The 22,103-nt window shown below is 44.9% G+C and overlaps 1 protein-coding gene and 1 long non-coding RNA gene across 12 annotated transcripts in view; one reads left to right on the top strand and one right to left on the bottom strand.

Moving 5' to 3' along the window:
* The window catches only part of B4GALNT4 (beta-1,4-N-acetyl-galactosaminyltransferase 4), a 175,980-nt gene extending 164,670 nt beyond the window's left edge, over positions 1 to 11,310 (top strand). For all 6 annotated transcript variants that reach the window (XM_081875214.1, XM_081875216.1, XM_081875218.1 and 3 more), the window contains 6 exons: positions 9 to 322; positions 2,081 to 2,234; positions 3,499 to 3,571; positions 3,663 to 3,816; positions 6,123 to 6,249; positions 9,432 to 11,310. In XM_081875214.1, coding sequence (XP_081731340.1) covers positions 9 to 322; positions 2,081 to 2,234; positions 3,499 to 3,571; positions 3,663 to 3,816; positions 6,123 to 6,249; positions 9,432 to 9,546 — 937 coding nt within the window. In that variant the 3' untranslated portion in view covers positions 9,547 to 11,310. The remainder of the gene's footprint in view (positions 1 to 8; positions 323 to 2,080; positions 2,235 to 3,498; positions 3,572 to 3,662; positions 3,817 to 6,122; positions 6,250 to 9,431) is intronic.
* LOC309349562 overlaps positions 7,783 to 22,103 on the bottom strand; it is a 60,127-nt gene continuing 45,806 nt past the window's right edge. For all 6 annotated transcript variants that reach the window (XR_014160035.1, XR_014160036.1, XR_014160037.1 and 3 more), the window contains 2 exons: positions 15,998 to 16,049; positions 7,783 to 8,707 (listed from right to left, as the gene is read on the bottom strand). This is a non-coding gene — a long non-coding RNA (uncharacterized lncRNA). The remainder of the gene's footprint in view (positions 8,708 to 15,997; positions 16,050 to 22,103) is intronic.

The raw sequence follows: 22,103 nt of genomic DNA, 5'->3' as shown, positions 1-22,103 counted from the left end.
ACTCACAGCATCTACACCCTCTTGAGGATCATCAATGTGGAGAAGAGGCGAGACACGGCCCGGGGCAACCGATACCTGATGGAGCTGGAGCTGGTGGAGAGAGGCCAGAGGACTGTGCGGCTCTCAGAGTACATCTATGTCCTGCTGCACCAGGGAAAATCAGAGGACAGCACTGAAGTGAACCCCGAGGGGCCTGTGACGGTGTCCACTGAATCTCAGCCATCACCTAGTGCCTGGAGCCTGCTCTATGGGAAGCCTATCCTGTGCCGACCTCTGCGGCTTAGCTGGAGGCACAATGTTATGGTGCATTTTGTGGTGCCAGGTAAGGGACTGTCCCATAAATGAATGGCTGCTTTTTTAGGGACTAGTGGAATGAAGGGCGGGTGGCAAAACAAGACTGGCAACCACCAACAGTGGCTTTTTTAAAAAAGTGTGCTGAAAGTGGTTTGAGAGATGCCTTCCTTTCCCCTGCTGTATACATATATTCCTTTTGTTTTACCGTCACCCCTGCTCAGACATGTTTTGCAGTTTCTTTATAACAATGCAGCCGCCTGCAAAACTTGTTTTACCAGAGGGGAAATTGGGTTGAGTCTGCATATCGCAGGCAGCGATCCTTCATTCATTCTGCCTTCATTTCTCAGGACAGGGGGTAAAGGCATGTCTTTCGACCAAGAAAGGTTTGCTTGGGACCTTGGCCCAATTCATGGGTTACTCAAGGGACAGCGTTGCTGCCTCTCCACTGTTGTTCCCTGGGGCACTCGGGTGACAGATGAAATGAGATTTTTTGTGTGTGTGTGTTGTTGTTTTTTTACAATATATCTGAGCTGCCATTCATCCTGTTGATTCTGTGTACCATACACATTTCATACAAAATATAACAAAAACAACTTCCTTTATGACAGTGGACAAATGGACAGGCTATAAGACTATAGAAACTAAAAGCAGGGTGAGGCAACGTAACCCTTTAGAATCCCTTGATAAATAAAAACATCTTAACCTGACCCTACAAAGACTGTATTATCAGCACCAGGTGTACCTCTTTGGGAAAATCACATGGGAAATATCTTTATCCATACCCCAGTTGGGAAGCTAGTTCAGGAACTGAACTTCCCATAAGATCCCTCCCTCCCACAAGATTTCCTCATTTTGTAAACTATAAGACTACTACAGAATACAGATGTGAGGCATTCTGGCTTTCCCCCAACAAAAAGGCAGTGAAGAGACCATGGTGTTTCACTTACTTATAGTCAGACAGCTCTGTGTACCATGTCCCCCCCCCCAAAAAAAAGCAACAAGCCAAGTCCTGTGCCCCTGGGGGAAAGATAAAACCTGTGGCAAATTAATTAAAATTTGTGTCTGTTTACACATACAAAAACCATATTCTGTGATGAGAATGTGGATGTGCCAAATATATGCCGTGATCTGGAGTTAAGGGTGAGCAGCGAGGTGGCTACGTTTGGGGGTAATACCCAATGTTTCGGGATGCTAAAGACAAAAAGGAATTGCAAAGAGCTCCTAGAGATGCTCTCCACACCAGGGGGGTGGGCATTAACCTGACAAATTCTGTTCAGTGTAAGTGTTGGGAGAATATCCTCATGCTGGAGGATAAAGCTGTCAAGGCTATCATGATGGATGTATACTACATCCGAGTCCAGGATCAGAGACAGCATGTCTCTGAGAACCATTTGCTGGGGAACAGCTGTGGGAGAATGCTAATGTACTCAGGTCCTGCTTGTGGACTTTGCAGAGGCATCTGCTTAGCCCCTGTGGGAAACAGCAGGTTGCTGGACTGGCTGGGCCTTTGGTCTGACCCAGCAGGGCTGCTCTTAACTATATATTTGTATTCACTCACTATCTAATTATTCCCTTCTTCTGCTCGCCGAATGCTGAATTGCCACAGGCTGAATGCCACTGAAGTCTTGGCTATGCTTGAAACACATGCTGAGAGTGTTATTCTCTTGCCACTGCTGATATGTGTCCACATAGATCATACAAGTCTTTTGTCATGAAGATGCTCCCCCATCAACATGGACTGAGCGTGCTTACAAATGCTAACGGCCTGTTTTCATAACTTGCACAGTTAAAAACCAAGCACGCTGGGTACAGCAGTTCATCTCCGACATGTCTAACCTATACTTGAACACCAAGGATGCCAACTTCAACGTTATCCTGGTAGACTTTGATAGTGACGACATGGATGTGGAGAAGGCACTTCAGGAAGCTCACCTGCCCAGGTAATGCAAGGAACATTGGAAGCTCTGGAGCCTGTCTCATTAGGTTTCTGTGCCTGCACAACTCAAGTCTTGAAGCTACCGCTGCTTGATTTCTGAGCTGGACCAATAATGATATCCAAGCGCATTACTTTGGATGATACAGTGGGTACAGTTGGCCGCTAGGTAGATAAATAAAGCCATTTAAATTATCTACAGCTTTATTTCCTCTCCAGACTTTTCAGTACTGTGCATGACTAGCCTGCTTTTTAGCTGTCTGTAAACATGAGGCTTGAAGAGCAAATGGCAATAGCAGAAATGCCCTAGATCATGTGTGTATGGAAAGAGGGGGCAACGATAGAATCATGCCTGCTGAAATCAGATGCCCTATTAAGCATGTTGTGTCTGTGTGCACACTGCCCTTGCTACATCCATTTCTCCATTCAGTCTGTGTTATGATGATGTCTTTGCTTTATGAGTTGTGACCAAATACCAACCTAATTACTTAATCTGCAAATAATATCCTTATGGCTTCAAGTTTCAATCAGTTTAATTGGTAGATTAAGACTGCAACTCTTAGCACACTAGAGAGTATACCCCACTGAAAAGAATGGCATTACTTCTGAATTGGCATACATAGATTTGCACTGTAATGGACTTTAAACTTTGCATTTTAAACGAGATCCTTTGCATGTTTGCCTGTAAGTAATCCCTCTGAATTTCATGGTACTTCTTCCCAATTAGGTGTGCAACCATAGTTGATTAATCAGTGACAGACCACTTTAACTAGTGGGCCTCAAAGTTAAAGGACAGTTATTTATTTGCTGAGTCTCTTTTCATTCAAGCATGTTACTAATAAAGAACAAGAAGATATTGATGTTCCCTTCTAAAAAGAAGGAATAATCTATTTCCCCCCATTAAATTGCAAAGTATTGCAACCCTTTCAACAGCTCTAAAATGTATCCACGTTGAGGCTAGGGTAGCATGCAAATTTATTTAAATATACTTAATTCAGTTGAGTTAAAGGTATATCATTTAATCAACTAAAAATATGTAACTGTCTCTAGCCTGCCTTGATTGTAGTTTGGTGTTTTCCTTCAGATGGTGGGACTCATATCTGTTTCCACCTTTCTGGTATTTGGAAGTCCCTGGTGGTTAGAACCAGGTTTCAAAAGATGCAAAAACAACCCCACAACTTTGGGCTTACACACACAAAGAGAGAGAGACAGAGAGACACACACAGAGAGAATCTCTGCACCTATTTCACTGGTGTGCATCTTCTTCACAGATACCAATACTTGAAGCGCACAGGAAACTTTGAGCGCTCAGCAGGTCTGCAGGCCGGGGTTGACGCCATAGAGGTGAGGACCGAGGGCCAAGGGGATAGCTGTTCCCAAGATTGCTTCATACCTGATTGTCATGGCTTGTCTGTGCCACTCTTTGATCCCTCAGGATGGCAGCAGTATTGTGTTCCTGTGCGACCTGCACATCCACTTCCCCCTCAACATTCTCGACAGCATCCGGAAGCACTGCGTGGAGGGAAAGCTGGCTTATGCGCCCATTGTCATGCGGCTGGGGTGCGGGAGCTCACCGCAAGAGCCCAATGGTAAGTGAAACACGTCTGGCTGCTGAGGAAGTGCAGGAGGCTGGACTGACTGACTGTCTGAATGAATGAGGCTGCTTACGTGAGAGGCAGCATGGCTACATTCCTCACATAGCCAGCTTAGTGTTGGGCAGCAAAAATATGTTAAATAGCCAAACTGCTGGCACAGTAATTGTGCCCTTGTTCCCATCTAGCCCTCTTACAGGATGCCTACAGACACACATCACAGATCACTGAGATCACCTGGAGGAGTGCTGTTAATTGTCCCCCAATTGGCCCCAACTAGACGTTGGGCATTTAGTGTCGCCTGTCCTATGCTGTGGAGCCCTCTTCCAGCACAGATTTGGCAAGCCACCTTCACTTTTAATTTTCTTGGAAGTCTCCTGAAGAATTTTTATGCCAACAGGCCTATACAGCTGCTTAAAACTTTCTTGTGTAGCCAGTTGTTTTAATGATTGTTCTGCACTGCTTTTGGTGCTTTTTAATTTTTTAAAATTTTAAAACATGTTTTTATATTGCTGTGCACCACCCTGTGTGAGGGTGGGATGTATGTTTCATAAATAAATAGAAATAAATAAAAACCTCTTATCTGAAACCCTCCTTAAAACTTCACTCTCATTGCAAGAGCAGAAATAACATGCAGGTTGACAGCTGCTCTGTAGGCTTCAGCTCAAACCTCTTGTGGCTCCGTCAGGGAAGTTTTGTATCCCCTTTGCAACCCAGCAGAGAAAAGCCAGACCATTTGCCTGAGGGGTGCACCACAAGTTCAGAAAAGAACCCAGGAGTCTTGGGCTCTGACTCTCCTGCTGGGAAACCTAACTTGGCTGCTCTTCTCTAAATGGTTTTGACAAGAAAAGCCCTGAATAGTCACGCTGCCAAGTGAGACTGTGGAGAGAGATTCAGCATGTGTGGGGATGTTTTAGCAGTAGAAAGCAGCAGGGAAGTGTGTGTGTGTGTGTGTGTGTGTGTGTGTGTGTGTGTGTGTGTGTTAGAGAGAAAGCATACACCAAAGTTATGATTTTTAATACCTGGTGTTATTAAATTATTTATTATTGTGTCAATGGGTCCATATATTTTATCTGAAATCTTCAGGCTATCTGGACTTTGTGCAGTAGGCATTCCTTTTTTGCCAAGTACTTGTCACTTGAAATCTGTTTCATATTTTTGACCACTGTGTTGAAAATCTGGGGCAGAAGAGCCCTGGAACAGATTGGGCAGCAGAGTGAATATGCTTGCCTTCTCCCAGGGCTCTGACTTTGTTAAGAACTGCTGCCAGTCAGCACGGACAAGGCTGTCTGGGTCAAGTGAAGCTGGGCAGGTACTGGAACAATGTGTGGAGGCACTAATGGGTTGGATGAGGGACAGTAAATGGAAGCTAAACCATGGTGAGATTGAGCTGCTATGGATTGGTGGTTCCTGGGACCAGGAAATAAGAATGTCTGTTCTGTACAAGGGTGCACTGCATCACTGGGACAGGTGCATAGTCTGGGATGGGGGGGACTCCTGGATTTTACTTTACCTGGACAGGAATAACCCAGCTGCAGCAATCCAGGTACTAGTAAGCTCCTGCAATCAGCTCTATGTGAAACTGCCCTTGAGGATGGTCTGGAAACTGCATTTGGGGCAAAATAACAGCAGTCAGAGTGTTAATGGATATGTCTGCACAAGACCATATAACACTGGTTCTCAAAGACCTGCGCTGGCTGACTGCATGTCACTGGGCATGTTTAAAGTTTTAGATGTAAGTCCTAAATGGCTCAGGACCTGGAGATCTGAAGGAGCGCTTGGGGTTGGCTGTGGAAGGTTCTTCTGCAGTCCCCTTGTTAACTGGAATCAGGCAATCTGGGACTTGCCAGAGGACCTTCTTGGCAATTCGCACCCTAGTGGTGGAATCATTTCCCCACTGAGCATGTTGGGGGGGCGGGGTAACATGGCCCTGTTGCTTGTAACAATAGATAGATCAATGCTTTTTCTTTGTATTTTCCTTTTTTGTTTTAATTGATGCTTGTATTTTAAATTGTTGCACCTTGCCCTGAAATCACTACTGAAGGGGGGGGGCACAATATAATTTGTATAAACAATGAATAAAGAAGAATAGAAACAAGTCCTGGTTTCGCAGAAGTTCATCTAATTAAAGTTATCTCTATACGTGTTTTGAATCCACATGAGATAATATTTGCTGCCAGCAGAGGACAGAGTGGCTTCTTTGGGTAGCAAAATGAATGGGAGACCAGAACTGTCTAGGCTCTCAAGCATAGCCTTGCTTCCATGTCAAGATCCCGGCAACATTCTTGGTTCATTTTTCTCAGGCTACTGGGAGGTGAATGGCTTTGGTCTCTTTGGGATCTACAAATCTGACTTTGACCGTATTGGTGGGATGAACACAGAAGAGTTCCGGGACCGCTGGGGTGGAGAGGACTGGGAGCTGTTGGACAGGTGAGATTTCTGGGATGGCCCCGGCCCCAAAATCCCCCAGTGCTGGGTAAAGACCTGGTGCAGGACAAGGCAGGTTTATTGACTCTGGGTACATAGCTGGCAACATTTGGTGTAGAGATGAGGATCTTGAGGTCTACTGCACTTTGCAGAAGCGTCTGTCACAAGTCAATGATGTCATATGTGCAGGCCTCAACATATGTAGCATGGTTCAAGATCCCTGTTGCCATCCCTGAGCAGGGTGGGCATAATCAGCACCACGCAGACAAATTTAATGCCCTAAAATACTATTATGTTTATGTTAAGGAAGAAGGTGATATTCTCTAGCATTCTAGCCTCTCCCCACACTTTTGTTCTTTCCTCTCTCTTTTTTGAAGGACAACAAAATTAACCCTTTCCTTCCCAACAGCAATGTTCTAACCTTTTTTAATGAAATTCTTTGGAGGTTGTGTTTTCTGCTGCTGCACACACACCTACCACATTTTTAATTGAGAAGGGGCAAACTGCAGCACAGCCTCTCTCTCACCTCTCAACGCAAAGCTGTACTGCCCCTCCATCTATTGGATGTTGTTCAATTGACTTTGAAAAGGGCCTGGGGCTTTCATGCCAAATCTGAAATGTGATTGGAGCCTCTGCTGTGACTTTGCAGAAATGCCCCGAGGCTGTTGGTCTACTTGAAGATTTTTTCATTTCAAGATGTGCCACCAATTCCCAGTTCCTTGTAGTGTTCAGAAGGCCGGGATGCTGCATTCACCCTTGATTTTAACCTCTGTTTAACAAAGGGGAAGCCATTTACCCCAAGGTTTGCACAGGAAACCTGCAAGGTCTCCCTGTCCCTGACGTACACTGGGAGAAGTGAAACCCTATCCCCTTAGTTGTTAGATGACTGATATACCATATTTTTCGCCCTATAGGACGCACTTTTTCCCCTCCAAAAATGAAAGTACCGACCCCTCTCGCTCTCCAGGCTTCAGGAAGCTATCCGCAAGCCTTGCAAGCCCGGCGGGAGGTCCCGCAGGCTCGCAAGGCTTGCGGGCAGCAGCCTGCAGCCCAGAAGCTCAGGGGACAGCGGGGAGGCGGAGCACCGCCACCCCGCTATTCCCTGACCTGATCTGGAGGCTGGCGGGGGGAGAAGCAAGCTTGCTTCTCCCCCCCCCCCGCCAGCCCCACAAGCTCGCAGGATAGCGGGGAGGTGGAGCGCCACCACCCCGCTATTCCCGGACCTGGTCTGGAGGCTGGCGGGGGGAGAAGCAAGCTTGCTTCTCCCCATCGCCAGCCCTCAAGCTTGGGGGACAGTGGGGCAAGCCGCTGCCCCACGGAGGCTAGAGAGGCTGTCCCTGAAGGCAGAAGAGGGAGACGGAGCGCTCTGTCTCCCTCTTCTAGCTTGGGGATGGCTGCGCAAACCTGGGGGGGGAAATAAAAATTTTTTCCTTGATTTCCCCCCCAAAAAACTAGGTGCGTCCTATGGGCCGGTGCGTCCTATAGGGCGAAAAATACGGTATATATTCTTCAAACAATAATGAAAGAGCCAAAACCGGGATTTCCTCATACTTATCATTTATTTCTTACATTTATAGGCTTCCTTTCAACCAATTTGGTAGAGCTATCAAATTATCAAAATGTCTTTAGAAATTTAACCATGTAGAGTAAATTGATTTTAAAACTTGCATGCCAACATTGCAGGGTCACATAAGTCAACTGAGGGCCCTTCGATTGCTGCAGTCTTAGAACAACCTCCTAATTTTCTTTGGGGTGCTGCCAGCACACAGCAGAGGCAGGGGCCTTTGCCCCCACCAGTGAATTTTGGCCCCTTCTGCTCTTCCACCGAGAGAGTCATAAAAGAAAAGGCATTGTTTATCTGTCCTGCAGAACTGGCCCCAGTGAACTGTATCCCTAGCACCAGGTAGTGTTAGAAAAGCAAAAAGCAACACTTTCAAGGCTTGTCTGTATGACCATGTCTTTCATGAGTGGCTCAGCCTGGAAACATGGTGAGGGAGATGCCACCATGCCATAGTTGCAGTTTTGGATTTGGCCAACCACTGTGATCCTGTTTCTTGATAGCCTTTGGATTAATATGGACCAGCACAGTAACTTTCATGTCACTGTGAGATCTGTCATTGTGAGGTTACTTTTGAGATCTGGTGCAGACGGCACTACAAGTGGCTGGCTCCCCACAAACTTACCATTCACATGAGTGGTCTGCTCATGTAATCATGATGCCAGAAGAGATCACTTTTTTTTTCTTCTGTGACCAGAAAAAACTGCAGGTTCCCAATTTTTGTATTCACAAAACAGCCATGATATTGTGTGTTTGCTCTTCTAACATTATGCTGCTTATGAATATGGACCACTTACTTAGCATTCATTTTCAAGGAGTAACAGGCAGCAATACCAGTTCTATCCTCTCTTATGTCAGCATGTTTGACACCCGAAAAGGTCGCCATCTGGAAGCAGTCAGATCCTAGCAATGAAGGATGAAGAAGACAAGAATTACTTGTCAATCTGAGGCCTTTATTTTTGCAGTCGGTGGTCAAAGCAATTTATATATACTCACAATAATAAACAGAATATAAATAAAATATGCAACTAACAACAAATCCCTGCATGCATATCCTTAGCCACTAAGTGTTTGCCCACATCAAAAGATCTTACTTTACCCTTTGGAAGTTCAAGCTTTGGCAAAGCTTAAGAGAGAAATTTCAGAAATCTGGATTAGCTGATGAGAATCTCTCTCTAAATGCCATGCAGCCCAGCAGGTTTGTTCAGGTTTGCTGTATGGGTTTACTCAGGAGTAAGTCGCAGGGAGATGAATAAGACTTCTTTGAGTAAGGGTGTTACAGCTTTGGTTTGCAAATGACACACTGAACATGCTCTCAAATGTGTATGCTACAGAGGTGTGAAGGGGGTATAGTATAGGAGGCAGTCTCTAAAAGGTGTTTTCACGCATGACATTTAAAAGTAGTTTGTTCTTCAGTTACCACACAATGATAACTTAAAATCTCCATTGGCAAAATGTACATTCCGTTTCTTTCCCACATTACACCCTGTGTTAGCAAGGGTGAGAGAGTCTCAGCATGTGTTTTAGTGGCATAGTTGAAAGTGGTTTAAGTCCTTAACAGATGTTTAGTTGGAGGACTAAATGACCTTTCTGTCTCTTGATTTTGTTCTGTTTGGCTTGCTCACAGGGTGCTTCAGAGTGGGCTGGAGGTGGAACGTTTGCGACTCAGGAACTTTTACCATTACTACCATTCCAAACGTGGCATGTGGAATTCACGCAGCAAGAAGACACCCAAAGACTAAACACCAGCCCTGCCCTCAGCTGATCCCCACTCCTGGTCCTCTTCGGGAGGCGAAGAGGAAGCAGCAGCTGCCATCTTGGCTTTGCTACCTGTGACTCGGCACACCTTCCACACTGCTGCAGGTGCCCTTCTGGATGCAGCATCAGTCAGAGGCCCTGCGCAAGGGTTCTCGGGAGTCGAGGGTTTCTACTGAACTATTTAAAGCAAACCATGTTTACTTTGGGATTTTTTTGTGACTTTTCTTAAGGGATCTAATTTCTTAGTCAGAAATTGCATTTATTAACTCAGTAGTACTGAAAGGTCGGGATTCCTGCTGAAAGGGAGAATGGGATGTACCTTCCAGTATTACTACAGCCAGGAAGGAAGGTGCTGGGACCGCTACACAAAGCTCATGCAGCTGCCAGGGGAGGATCACGGTTGTTACTTGGCTCATAGTTTTGGCACCTGAAAGCAAAGGAAGAATCTTCAGTGTGACAAGTGCTGTTCACTCCTGAGGTGACTAGGCCTCAACACTATATCATGGTCAAAGTGGGCCCTCAGGAGAGTTCAATGTCCTAAGAGGATTTTTGAGGGAAAGGCTCATGTCAGGGTTTTTTGGGGGGGGTTTCAGTCTTTCTAAGTGAATTTTGGGTTTCTGGCCCATCTGCATATTTTCTGGATCTGTCTTAGGTAGAGGCAGCCCCAAATCTAGCCCCCTGTGATCTTCCTACACGTACCTGCTGCTTCTGTGACTGATGAAGATCATGCTAGGATGGAGTTGGGGGAAAGAGTTTCAAGAGAGAGAGGGCACGATCATGAGAGTGCCCTTCACTACTCTCAGAGCCACTTCAGATGCAATAATCTTGCTAAGGGGGCTGGGGGTATAGGCACCTTGTGCTTCCTGTTCTTCCACATCTCAGTCTTATCAGAAAGAGAACTTTTACATCTTCCCTGCGCTGGGGGTGCAGAGACTCCCAATGTGAGCACATATTCCAGATAGGAACAGTACAGTTCTCTTTCACACTTCAATGAAATGGCAAAGGAACAGAAAAGTATTGAGGCCCTTCCACTTTCTTTTCCCATCACAACAAATTCGCGTCAGAATTGGCTTCCACCCTTCTCATTCTTCCCTTTCATCCTTCATCTGTTGTTTGAATGTACAAGGAAAGTATCGAGTAGCTCTCTGTGCCATTTGAATGGCCACAGAGAGAGTAGGTGAGTTTCTGTATAACCGTCAGCATTGGAGCAGCCAGGAATTAAGGAGAAACCCTGGGAACCCATGAGTGCTGAGTTGCTCAATGAGCCTAAGCTTCCAGTTACTGCCCACTCTTCTCCAGTCACCCAACCAAGCTAATGAAAGAAAGCTGGGTACCACCCTCATGCTATGAGGTGTGAACACCCACCACCATAAAAACCCTCATTTTGGGGAGGGGATTGGATAGCTAGGAAAATCAGGATGGGCTGAAAGAGTGGACTGGAGGCCCATGTTTTCCTCTAGTCAACATTACTTCCAGAGGAACCCCCCTCCTTTTCCACACATAGTTGGAGAAGTAGGTGAGGTTTCACTATCCTCAGGTTCATCTTCACAGGCTGCTGTGGTTGGGGTAACAGAAAGGGATGGTGCAGGAATCAAAGGAGGGGAGGGCACAACAATATTTCCAAGCTAATTTCTGTGAAATTATGAGGTAGAAAGCTGTTTTCAGAAAGTTATGTCTGGTTTTGTTTTATTTTTTTATTTTTATTGATATTGTTATTAAAAATAAAGTAAATGTCTTGGTTCTGATTATCTCCCAGGTTTCAGTTTTGGTGCTTTGCAAATGCCATCTGAAAAAAGATTGATTTCCACTGCAAAGATCCTTCCCCTCCCAGCCATGCAATGGTATAGGAAGAGTATTGTGTTGTGACACTACTGGTGCACTCAACCTTTGCCTCACCTAGACTATCCCCAAGAGGGTCTGACACTGCAATTGGTGCTGTGCTGAAAACTTCTCCCACTTTTCCCCAAGCAATCTCTATCATAAATGAGAAATTATCAAAGTCATCTCCCTGGTGCTCTGCATTCTGCAGCCCCTCCAAGCATGAAAAGCCTGTGACATCCCAGGGTGGGCTTTGCTGTAAGCACAGGAAGCTGGGAGGGTTGTCTACCATGCTCCCAGCTTTTAAGTTATTTTTACTTTTAAAGAAATCAGTACACTTAAAAAAATGTATTAGGAAGCACTTCCCTTAGAAACAAAGGGAAGAGCGCTTAAATCCAGGAGCTAGGTTGCCAGTCGCCCCAGCCTCAGGTAACTCCAGGAGAGGAGACCATGGAGGAAATTCATCCCATGGGCCTTTTCAGATCAGGAAGGCTGCAGAGTGCCAGGGAAATACTTAATAGAAATAAAAATACACCATATTCTCCTTTGCAAAATTACAAATGCCTTTTAAATCACATTGTGAATGAAGCAGAAAAACAGAAGTCTCTTTTTACAAGGGAAGAAATCTAAAGAAACTGGAGGGCATGTTTGAGCAAGCACTACCCAAAACACCTTTACGCTTTAGCCTGGATTTGCCAGCATGGTCACAATGGCATCTTCTGCTGAACTTCTGCTGGTGCCCTCTCCCTTTGCCATGCTGTGAATGGTGAACTGCCCCCGCCCCACCTGTGGAAAGTGCAGTGGGGAAAAAGAACGCCACTCATGCTGAGCGCCTGGTTGCGTTAAATGGGGGCAAGAGAAAGGCACATTGTATTCGTTTCTGTAAGAGGATGTGAAAGAAATGCCTTCAAACTGACACTCACATCCAGATTTCATCAACGCTGCTCTGCCCTGCCACACAGGTTTCACCCTGGCTGGCCACAGCTGGGTGTGGTCACACTGACATGCTTTTGGGCTATATTTAGCTCTAAAGAGAAGGGAAAAAATAGAAGGAAGGAAGGCAGTGCCACTAAGAAAAGGACACGAGAGGCAGGAGGAACTCAGCAGGTGCTAGGAAATTTGTTCATTAAGAAAATGTGGCTAAATGCATTTTGGTTTTTTGGACAAAACACACTTTGGGGTGGGGCAACACTATTAGTCTGATTCTGCCATGATAGAATGTTCCTTTTTGCTAGCTCTGGAGATTCAGCTAAGGCTGTTTGCAATGCAGACTCTTTTTCAAGCGTCAAATACATGGATACAGAGCTGATGGCAAGTTACTACAGCTTGCTAATCCCTGCAAAGGCATAAGCAGAAGAACAAACTCATGAAAGATGGCACCTCATCTTCTCTGAATAATCGTGTCCCTGATTAGTGCTCCCTTTGCATTTTGTTCCAGGAAAGCCAGGATCTCATTATAGAGGAGCTGACTTCCCTGCATTAATCTTTTCCCATTCTGGCCAGACCTCATAAGGAATGCTGTCTCTGCCACAATAGCCTCACTTAAGGCAAGCCATGAACAAGCAAGCCTGCTGGTGCACAGAACTGATTAACAGCAGGGCAGCTAGAAAAGAACGATTAAAAAAACTTTGGTCCCCTTTTGTAACGTACATAACACCAGCTTAATGTTAAAATATTTTTTGCTGCTGGAATAAAAAGATATAAAGCTTATAATTGCTTGACAAACAACATGTGAATAATTGAATGATAGTGTTTAAATAATGAGTTTGTTATATATTTGATAATAGGTTTTCTATAGATTATTATATATTATCAGTGTTGTGTTTTGTATCAGGGTATGTGTATATTAAAGAGGGGGGAAATCACAGCATTTTTGCTCCTTACCCACAGCTAAGTCATGGTTTTCAGAAGCTGGGTCTCAACCTCATCACCCCTTGGAGAGGATCTGGTTCAGCTTATACACAAGTTAGCAGGCCTCAAGACTTCCCTCTTGTACTGTATTTTTCGCTCTATAACACGCACCTGACCATAACACGCACGTAGTTTTTAGAGGAGGAAAACAAAAAAATATTCTAAACGAAACAGTGGATGTATGATTTTTGTGGTTCATGCTGTGGTCACAGACGTGATCTGACGGTGAGTTTGGGGTAGCCCAATGCAAAAATCCTGAGGATCCATGTGGATCCATGCTTTGTAACCATGTTTTTGCGCCATTGCAGCCCCATGAAACAGTGGGTGGGTAGGTGTTTTTTGGTGCAAGCTGTAGCCATGGACATGCTATGTGATCTGATGGTGAACTTGGTGAACCCAGTGCAAAAATCCTGAGGATCCATGTGGATCCATGCTTTGTAACCACGTTTTAAGTGGGGAGGGAAGGAAAAGCATTCAAGGGACAAGGAACACGCGTGGGGTTGGTGGAGACGGATGCTGCTAATAATGCAGGAGAGGGGTTTAAGGGGAGAAGGAACACGGAAGGGGTGTGTGGAGAAGGATGCTGCTAATAATGCAGGAGAGGGGTTTAAGGGGAGAAGGAACACGGAAGGGGTGTGTGGAGAAGGATGCTGCTAATAATGCAGGAGAGGGGTTTAAGGGGAGAAGGAACACGGAAGGGGTGTGTGGAGAAGGATGCTGCTAATAATGCAGGAGAGGGGTTTAAGGGGAGAAGGAACACGGAAGGGGTGTGTGGAGAAGGATGCTGCTAATAATGAAGAAGAGGAGTAGAAGGGGAGAAGGAGCTTGCGTGGGGTGTGTGGAGAAGGAGCTTTTCAGCGAGCTGAGGGGGGAGGGAAAGAGCACTGTTGCTTTAAAGGAGCCAACCGGACAGCAGCCACTTACAGCAGTGTAAGCAGCTCCTTTCCTCTTCCGATTTGCTCCTTCTCTCCCTCTTTGCTGCTTTACGCAGCTAATGGCAAATCCCCTGCAACCCAAGTCCTGCTCAGCAGATCAGCTGAGACGCTGGGAGAATCGTAATTTCCCCCTCTCCCTCATCCCGCGCCCTCCTGTCCCCAGCAGCCTTTTTAAAAACTTTTTTACTGGTTTTCACTGCGCTCGTGGCTCAGAGCCCTCCTGTGCCCTCATTGCTCTGTTTAGAGAGCGCACAGACCTTTGCTAGCTGAGGCTGCAGCAGCTGTTGCTGGCTACGAGGCGCTTTTTCCGGCTCACTATGGCTCCCGTCTGTCCCTCCTCCCGTGTAAGCAGCTGCTGCCCGCTTTGCTGCCATGGCTAACCTTCCCTCCCTCCTCCTCGGCTCCTCCCCCTCCTCCTGGCTGTAAAGCAAGCAAAGCTAGAGCCACGCAAAGCGGGACAGAAGCCCTGCAAGCGGCTCCTGCTTTGCTTGACTGACAGCAGCCATGGCTCCGGTCGAGTGCATTCGCTCCGTAACACGCACAGGCATTTTCCCTTACTTTCTAGGAGCAAAAAAGTGCGTGTTTTGGAGTGAAAATTACGGTAATTCATTAGGTCTACAACTATAACAGAAAGAAACTTCCACCTCTCACATATCACCTCTAGGCACCACATTTATGCAGTCTCCATGAATCCATTCTTAGTCTCTGGGCAAGGAGGAGTCATAGAGCCCATGCAGTAAATATCATCTTAATAACTCATCAGTATATACCTAGCCCAGCAAGGTTAGAGGCCCATTACACACTGACCCATGCAATTGCATTATACTGGTGGCCAGCTGCGCATCAGACAAACTGGAGTGGGTGCTTATGCTGCTGGTTCCACATTTTGCATAGTATTGGGATCAGGCTGTTTCACCTGATACTATTCTTGACTGCAGTGGTACAATTAAGGATCTCAGACCTTCCATATCCACTCCATTGGACTGATGGGTGCCCACAGCTGAGTTGGACTAAGCTGAAAAGTCAATGAAACCTGTTGGTTTTTGTTATGGATTTGTTCTGTCATTAAAGCTCCATGGGTATGGGCCCAGGGTAGTGGAAGGCATGTCTCGTCTCATCTCATTTGTTCCTCTGAAGACTCTTAAATAATCAGAAGAAGGCATGATATGAGAACCCCACCCTCCTAGGCTAGACAAAGGCATCAGGGAAAAAGGGTTTCTTGACAGGAGCATCTTCCCTATGGGAATTCCTTACCTAAAGAGGTCCATCAGACCCACTCACTTGTTATTTTTCATAGGCTGGCCTTTTAAAGCTATCAGTTTTATTTCTGGTTTTGTCTTGGCTGTTTGAATACAGGGATAGTTGCTTATATTGTTTTAATTTAATTATATATTAATTTTTATTTTTGTTGTAAACCTTGGCATGACTACTAAGTGTGCTCTCTGTTTTTTACACAAAAGAACAACAGGAGTAGTCTGTCACCTGGACTTCTCTAGCTGAGCACCTTCAACTGCAGCACAAAAACAGCTCACCTTGCTTTGCTTACAAAACACAACAGGTGGATGACCCAGAAGAAAATGAGGAGAGATGCAAAGAAGATATCAGCACTGCCAATATGTGTTGTCATATACAAAGCATTTCCCCATGCGATCAAGATCAAAGGTGGGGCAGAAGATAGATGGGCATCCACCCCTTGATATTTGGGACACCAAGGATTTCTGATTCCCAACTGTTCAACAATAGCAACACCAACAACAAAAGCTTTCCCTACCTCCTCCTAAATCAGGCTGCTGAGATATCTTGGGAGCTGGGGACAATCAGTTCTGAAAGGGGAAAAAAAATAAGGAATTATTTAATCATGCACATCACAGCAACTGCTACCTACAAATTCCTGGGCTGAAGCAATCCCAAAAGGCAAGGGAGCAGCTAAGCAAGAGATATGTATGGAGTTTCTTTCCCACCTATCAACTTGACAAGCTGGAGGCATCGGCATAATGGAAAGTGAACTTTTTTTCTTTTTTTAAAAAAGGGTATTTGGCTTCTCATTGGTTGTGCTTATTTTCCAAACAAAAATATTAATTGGGTACTGCTTCCAAGGTCAGTTAGCAAGTCACTGCTAGCTTGCACAGCCTCAACAGGCCGATAAGGATTCATTTTCTTCCCCCTTCATTGCACAAACACTTCTACGTTCTGCCTCACCCACCGACCCATCACTGCCATAGGTGACTTAGAAAGTGTGAACCCAAAGTCAAAGCGTTTCTTTGTTAAAAAACCAACCTAGTACAGAAATTCACCCTAACATACCCAGTCACACAAACCGTTTCTGTAAAATCTTGGACCCTGCACATTTTCCTGATAATTGAGTTGTCATGATTGTTATATGAATTATGATACTGTTCAAACCCAATTTAACTAGCAGAGTTGAGCCTCACACCTCAGTTGGTGAGATCACTGCCTAACACTTGCAGTGGCACCTTCAGGCAGCATCACATCAGGCAACCATTAAATACCGTAATATTCCCACTAGCGTCTGTCCTCTCTTGTAGTACCACTCTGGTTGTTCTCCCTTAAAAAGGTGCCCTGCAGTTGCATAGCAGGACATGAGGACAACATGAGCAACATAGTTTGCACATCATGGTAAGTCAAACCATGGCCGATGAGGACCACACAAATATGCTTGTTCCCAGAGGTGCATCTGCTTCGCACCTTTGAGCTCATGGAAGCATGGCAGCTAAAGCAAGCCTTGGACTTAGTGTGTCATCTGAACCCAAGATTGTGATTAAACTTTCTCCTCCTTAACCACAATCAACAACCAAGAAAAAACCTTGGCTACACACCACAGTTAAAGAGGGAAAAGCTCGGCCACAATCTCCAGTTCAGATAACTGTGCTAAGCCAAGGCTTGCCTTAGCAGCTGTGTTGCACCACCTAAAAAGACTGGGGAGGAGCAAAGCAGGTGTGATCTCCCCAGGAGCCAATATGTGCAAACATGGCCACTGAGACAACCCAACCTGAAGGGAGGGACAAGTGAGCTAATGTGGGAATTCTATCATTTATTTCAATAAATGTACCTTTGGGGGCAAAGCAACACAAAAGGTGGCTTACATTTCATTAAAAAAATTAAGAATGCTACAAAACTAGACTATTTACATTGCAGAGGTACAAAATTATTTCAAACAGGCAAGCCCAAAATAAACAGAAATACATGGACTGGTGGTATCTCCACAGTAAAGCATTTGCTTTGAATGCAGAAGGTCCCTTGTTCAGCCCTGGGGCTGCCAACTTGGTGCTGACCCATGACATTGCCTTGTTCATAGGTGCTTCTCCAGCTGTGGAATGCCCTCGCTAGCGAGGTGCACCTGTCGCCACCATTAATAACTTCTAGGAGGAATTTGAAAATGTTCCGGTTTACCCAGGCATTTGGTGGTTGAAGAATATTGTTCCTGGCAAGCACAAGAACACTGGCTGGAATAGTGCTTTGAACTGTACCTGCTTTTAGAATGCTTTTAACTGTAATTGCTTCCAGAATGGTTTAACTGTGTTTGTGTGTGTTTTTTTAAAGAAGTGTGGACCTCTTTGCTGCACTAGGCTCTTTCAGGAGGTAGGGCAGGATACACCGTAAATTGAATAAATAGCAATAAAATCCCTGATACCTCTAGGTAGGGCAGAGAAGACTCCCGCCCGAAATCCTGGAGAGCTGCTACCAGTAAGTGAACCAATGATCTGATTCAATATAAGGCACCGTTTCCTGTGCTAAAAAGCCAAATTTAGATTTTTGGAGGCCATGGACAACTACACCTCTTTAATTTGCTTTTTGGTTTCCCCACCTCTGTTAAAAACAGCAATACGTAGGGTGTTGCTGAGTTACAGCTTTAATTTTGGGGGGTATGACTGTTCTTTTCATCTTTTGTTGTTTTTAACTGCTGTTTTGGAAGGGCATTTGCCTAGGAATTTTAAAAATCCTTTTCTTTCTGTGGAAGCCAGAGTGAAACAACCCCACCCCACCCCCATATATACATACATATTTGCCTGCTGATGAACAAGCACAGGCCCTAGCTTGACTAAGAGAATCCGAGCATCTCCCTGGGGCCATGAGCACCACCCAGTCAGCCACACCCAGCTAGCGCACTCTTTCTGGCACACCCAGCCAGCAGTTGCACCATCAAGAACACCTTCCTGAGGTTGTCCAACTCACCACCAGCACATTTAGTTAGGATCCAGTTCTGATAAAGAACCTGGAATCAGAACCAGTCCTGAGCCTGTGAGTAAGCATCCTATGCATGTCTGCTCTGAGGTTAAGTCCCACTGAGTTCTCTTTATCCCCAGGTAACTTTGGGTCAGGAACTTTTCATTCCCTAATACTATACTTGTTCAATCTCCACTCACTCTAAGATGTGTTTCCCATCTTTTCAGTCAGGTATTTAAGGTAGCTTGCCTTAATGATAACGATACAGTAAATTCACATTGTTTAAAATCAGAAAACCCATGAACGTAACAGTAAAGCAGCAAACGAGAGAAAGCAGCCAGCACCAACCCTAACGCCAATTAAACACAGCGGTTTTTAATTGCTGTTTTGGAGGACCATGTTAGTATGTTTCATGCATTTCCTCTTTTAATGTGTGTGTGTGTTTAATTCATCTTTTATGGTTAACCTCTTTAGGAACTTGGATCCAAATGACAAGCCGTGCACGAAGAAAACAAAATGAATAATTGGTGAAACAAAAAGGGTTTTAATGCCCAAGAGGGATTTTACCTTTTGTGTGGAGGACACAGGAAGGAGTGCTACATTAGATAACCTCAGAGGACAGAGAAGCTCACATGCTAAAGGGTGTTTTTTCAAGACAGGCTGCTAGATTATGCACCTAGTTGCTAAGAGCAGTCCCATGTAAAGTAAATTGCAGTAATCTAGCCAGAAGTTTACCAAGGCATGAATAATGGATGCAACATTCCTCCTGCGGTGAGCCTATATTTGAGGTATCAGATGTAAGTGGTAAAAATCTCTCATAGATCTGGCCCAGTGAAATCTGGACTTTATTTGAGCCAGTGTTCACCAACAGAGAAGCTGCTTTAAAAGCCAGGGTTAGTCCTAGAATTGGGGGGGAGGGGAGAGAACCTTGAAGCACTTTTAATTAACTGTTTTATCAGTTAATGTATTACCACTGGAGTCTGATAAAGTATGCTTGGCCCTCAACACCAACTTCGTTGGACTGGTCATGTTGTCTGGATGCCCAATTATCGTGTTCCAAAGCAACTACTCTATTCCGAACTTAAAAATGGAAAGCGTAATGCTGGTGGTCAACAAAAGAGGTTTAAAGACTCTCTCAAGGCAAATCTAAAACAATGTAGTAAACACCGACAACTGGGAAACACTGGCCTGCAAGTGCTTCAGTTGGAGAACAGCCTTTACCAAAGGTGTCATGGACTTTGAAGACACTCAAACTCAGAATGCAAGGGAGAAACATGCTAAAAGGAAGACACACTTGGCAAATCCACACCGTGATCAACTTCCACCCAGAAACCTATGTCCCCACTGTGCAAGGACATGTGGATTCAGAATTGGCCTCCACAGTCACTTACAGACTCGTTGTTAAAACCGTGCTTATGGAAGAAAATCTTACTCGGCTACAAGTGATCACCAAAGAAGAAAGAAGGAGGAAGTTAAATAAAACATTCAATGCTCGGTTCCTGAATTAAGATGTACCAGGGCTCAAGCCTACCAAGGAATCACAGATTCTGTCTTGGCAGATCTCCCACTAAACCCAAATGTGTGAGAACTATGTCATAATCTAATGGGAAAAGAAAAGCACTCTGTGCATGGTCAGAGGCAGCACTCCCTCCCAAGTGCCAAGTCTGGGTTGTAGAAAACAAAACAAGCCTTGTAGTTAAATTCTGTTTCTCTGGGCAGAAACTAGAGTACTGACAGATATAATGACTTGCCTAAAACTGCCGTATGGGGGAAATGGGATGCGGAGAATCAAATTCATGACTCCTAAATCCATATACTTCCCATTCTCTTCTGCTGCCATGTGGCAGGTTTATTCTTGCTTTCAATCCTGCACTTTGCATTTTACAGCTAGGCTAATTTCATCTCAACAAATTGCTGTAAACCTGATTTATGGCAAGCTGACCTGCAACCCACTCCTGCCCCCTTCTGCATATACAACTGATTCCATGTTCTTCTACTTGGCCTTTTCCACCTCTATGTAACGCAGAGCCGAGGGAGACACTGGAGTCTTCCCATTAGACAATGAACAAACATTTCCAAAGGAGCACTCCTGACCTCCATCTCTCTTTCATGCCAGGACATCAATAAGGTATTAGAAGCCACGCCAAAACTGGCCATATTGAGTATTTTTTCCCAAGACAACAGCGCACACTCACACTGCAAAGAATTCGTAAGTCACCTACTCTCAGCAGCCAGGAGCATCATGACACTGGAGGGACCTGTCAGGAGTGAACATGGACCATGGGTACCAAACCATATGGGAAACAGTCCTACTAGAAAAACTTGCCAACAAATTGAAATTAGCACAGGAACAAACAAAAGAGGACGCCTTCACCCCGGTGTGGCTTCCCTTCATTACATACACAGCCCAACAAGACAACAACAAGAACCCACTGAAAGCATGCAAACTGATGTGGCTAACTGGATCCAAAAACTTGTCTCCCTCACACATGGAAATAAAACTCACTGCAGCCAACTAATGTCAACCAACCATGCCCTGGGCCCCCCAACCTCTCTCACCACCAATGAAAAGTAATAAATGAATAGAAAGAGAACCTGCCCACAAGACGCTGAGACAGAAACCTTGCACATAAAAGAATGAAACTTTACTACCCCCTCTTCTCCTCCCCTCTCTTATTCTGCAACCCTATACAGTCGTACCTCCGGTTACAGACGTTTCAGGTTACAGACTCCACTAACCCAGAAATATTACCTCGGGTTAAGAACTTTGCTTCAGGATGAGAACAGAAATTGTGCAGCGGCGGCACAGCGGCAGCAGGAGGCCCCATTAGCTAAAGTGGTACTTCAGGTTAAGAACGGACCTCCAGAACAAATTAAGTTCTTAACCCAAGGTACCACTGTACTGTCCATAACATTAGTGTCTCACATCACATATAACTGATCTGTAGAAAGGATTCTATGAATGGAAAACAGAGATGCTGTATGTACTTTCATAAGCCAATAATTTCTTTATAAAAACATTTTTTTTTAAAAAAAGGTTTCAGTGCTTCAGCCAGGCCACTGGGTGCCAATGAACAAGCAAGGCGACAATTGTAGCTGGAAAAAATAATAACAAACTCCCTCAGGCTCTCTGTGAGAGTACGAAACAATACTCAATGTGAGCTTGTTTCCTAGCCCACTTGAGATACAGGCAGGGAGCCTGGGGAAAGATTTGATTAGCCGTCTTCTCCAGAGTCTTCACAACCATTTCCTAAAGCCAACTTTTAGCCGTTGGAAATGCTATGGGGCCGACTTTTCGGTGCTATCAATGCTGACCATGGGCCCCACGAGACTGGTTGCTTTTCTGAGAGTGCATTCTGCAACATGTCATTTACACAGTAATAGAGCATTAGTACAGGAATTATACTGGACCACCGCAGTTGTTTTGTTTGTGATACAACCTCAATGTCACTGCATTATTGCCCTTCAGAGAGGCAACTCTTGCAAAACATTGTGCAACAACACAAACATTGTGCAACAACACTTAACAGCGATCAGAAATTCATGTAAGTAGTATGCAAGAGGTTCAAAGGCAATTTGAGCTCTACTTATGAAAAGGCTTTTCCCCAAACCCCTTGCTAATCATGCAATAATAATAAGATAAATTATAGGATAAAAATTGGGAAAGATGGAAAGGATTTGCTGAAATAGCT

The sequence above is a fragment of the Podarcis erhardii genome, assembly GCF_964252035.2.
Source record: "Podarcis erhardii genome assembly, chromosome: 1".
NCBI lineage: Eukaryota > Metazoa > Chordata > Lepidosauria > Squamata > Lacertidae > Podarcis > Podarcis erhardii.
This window is presented reverse-complemented; position numbering and strand designations above follow the sequence as displayed.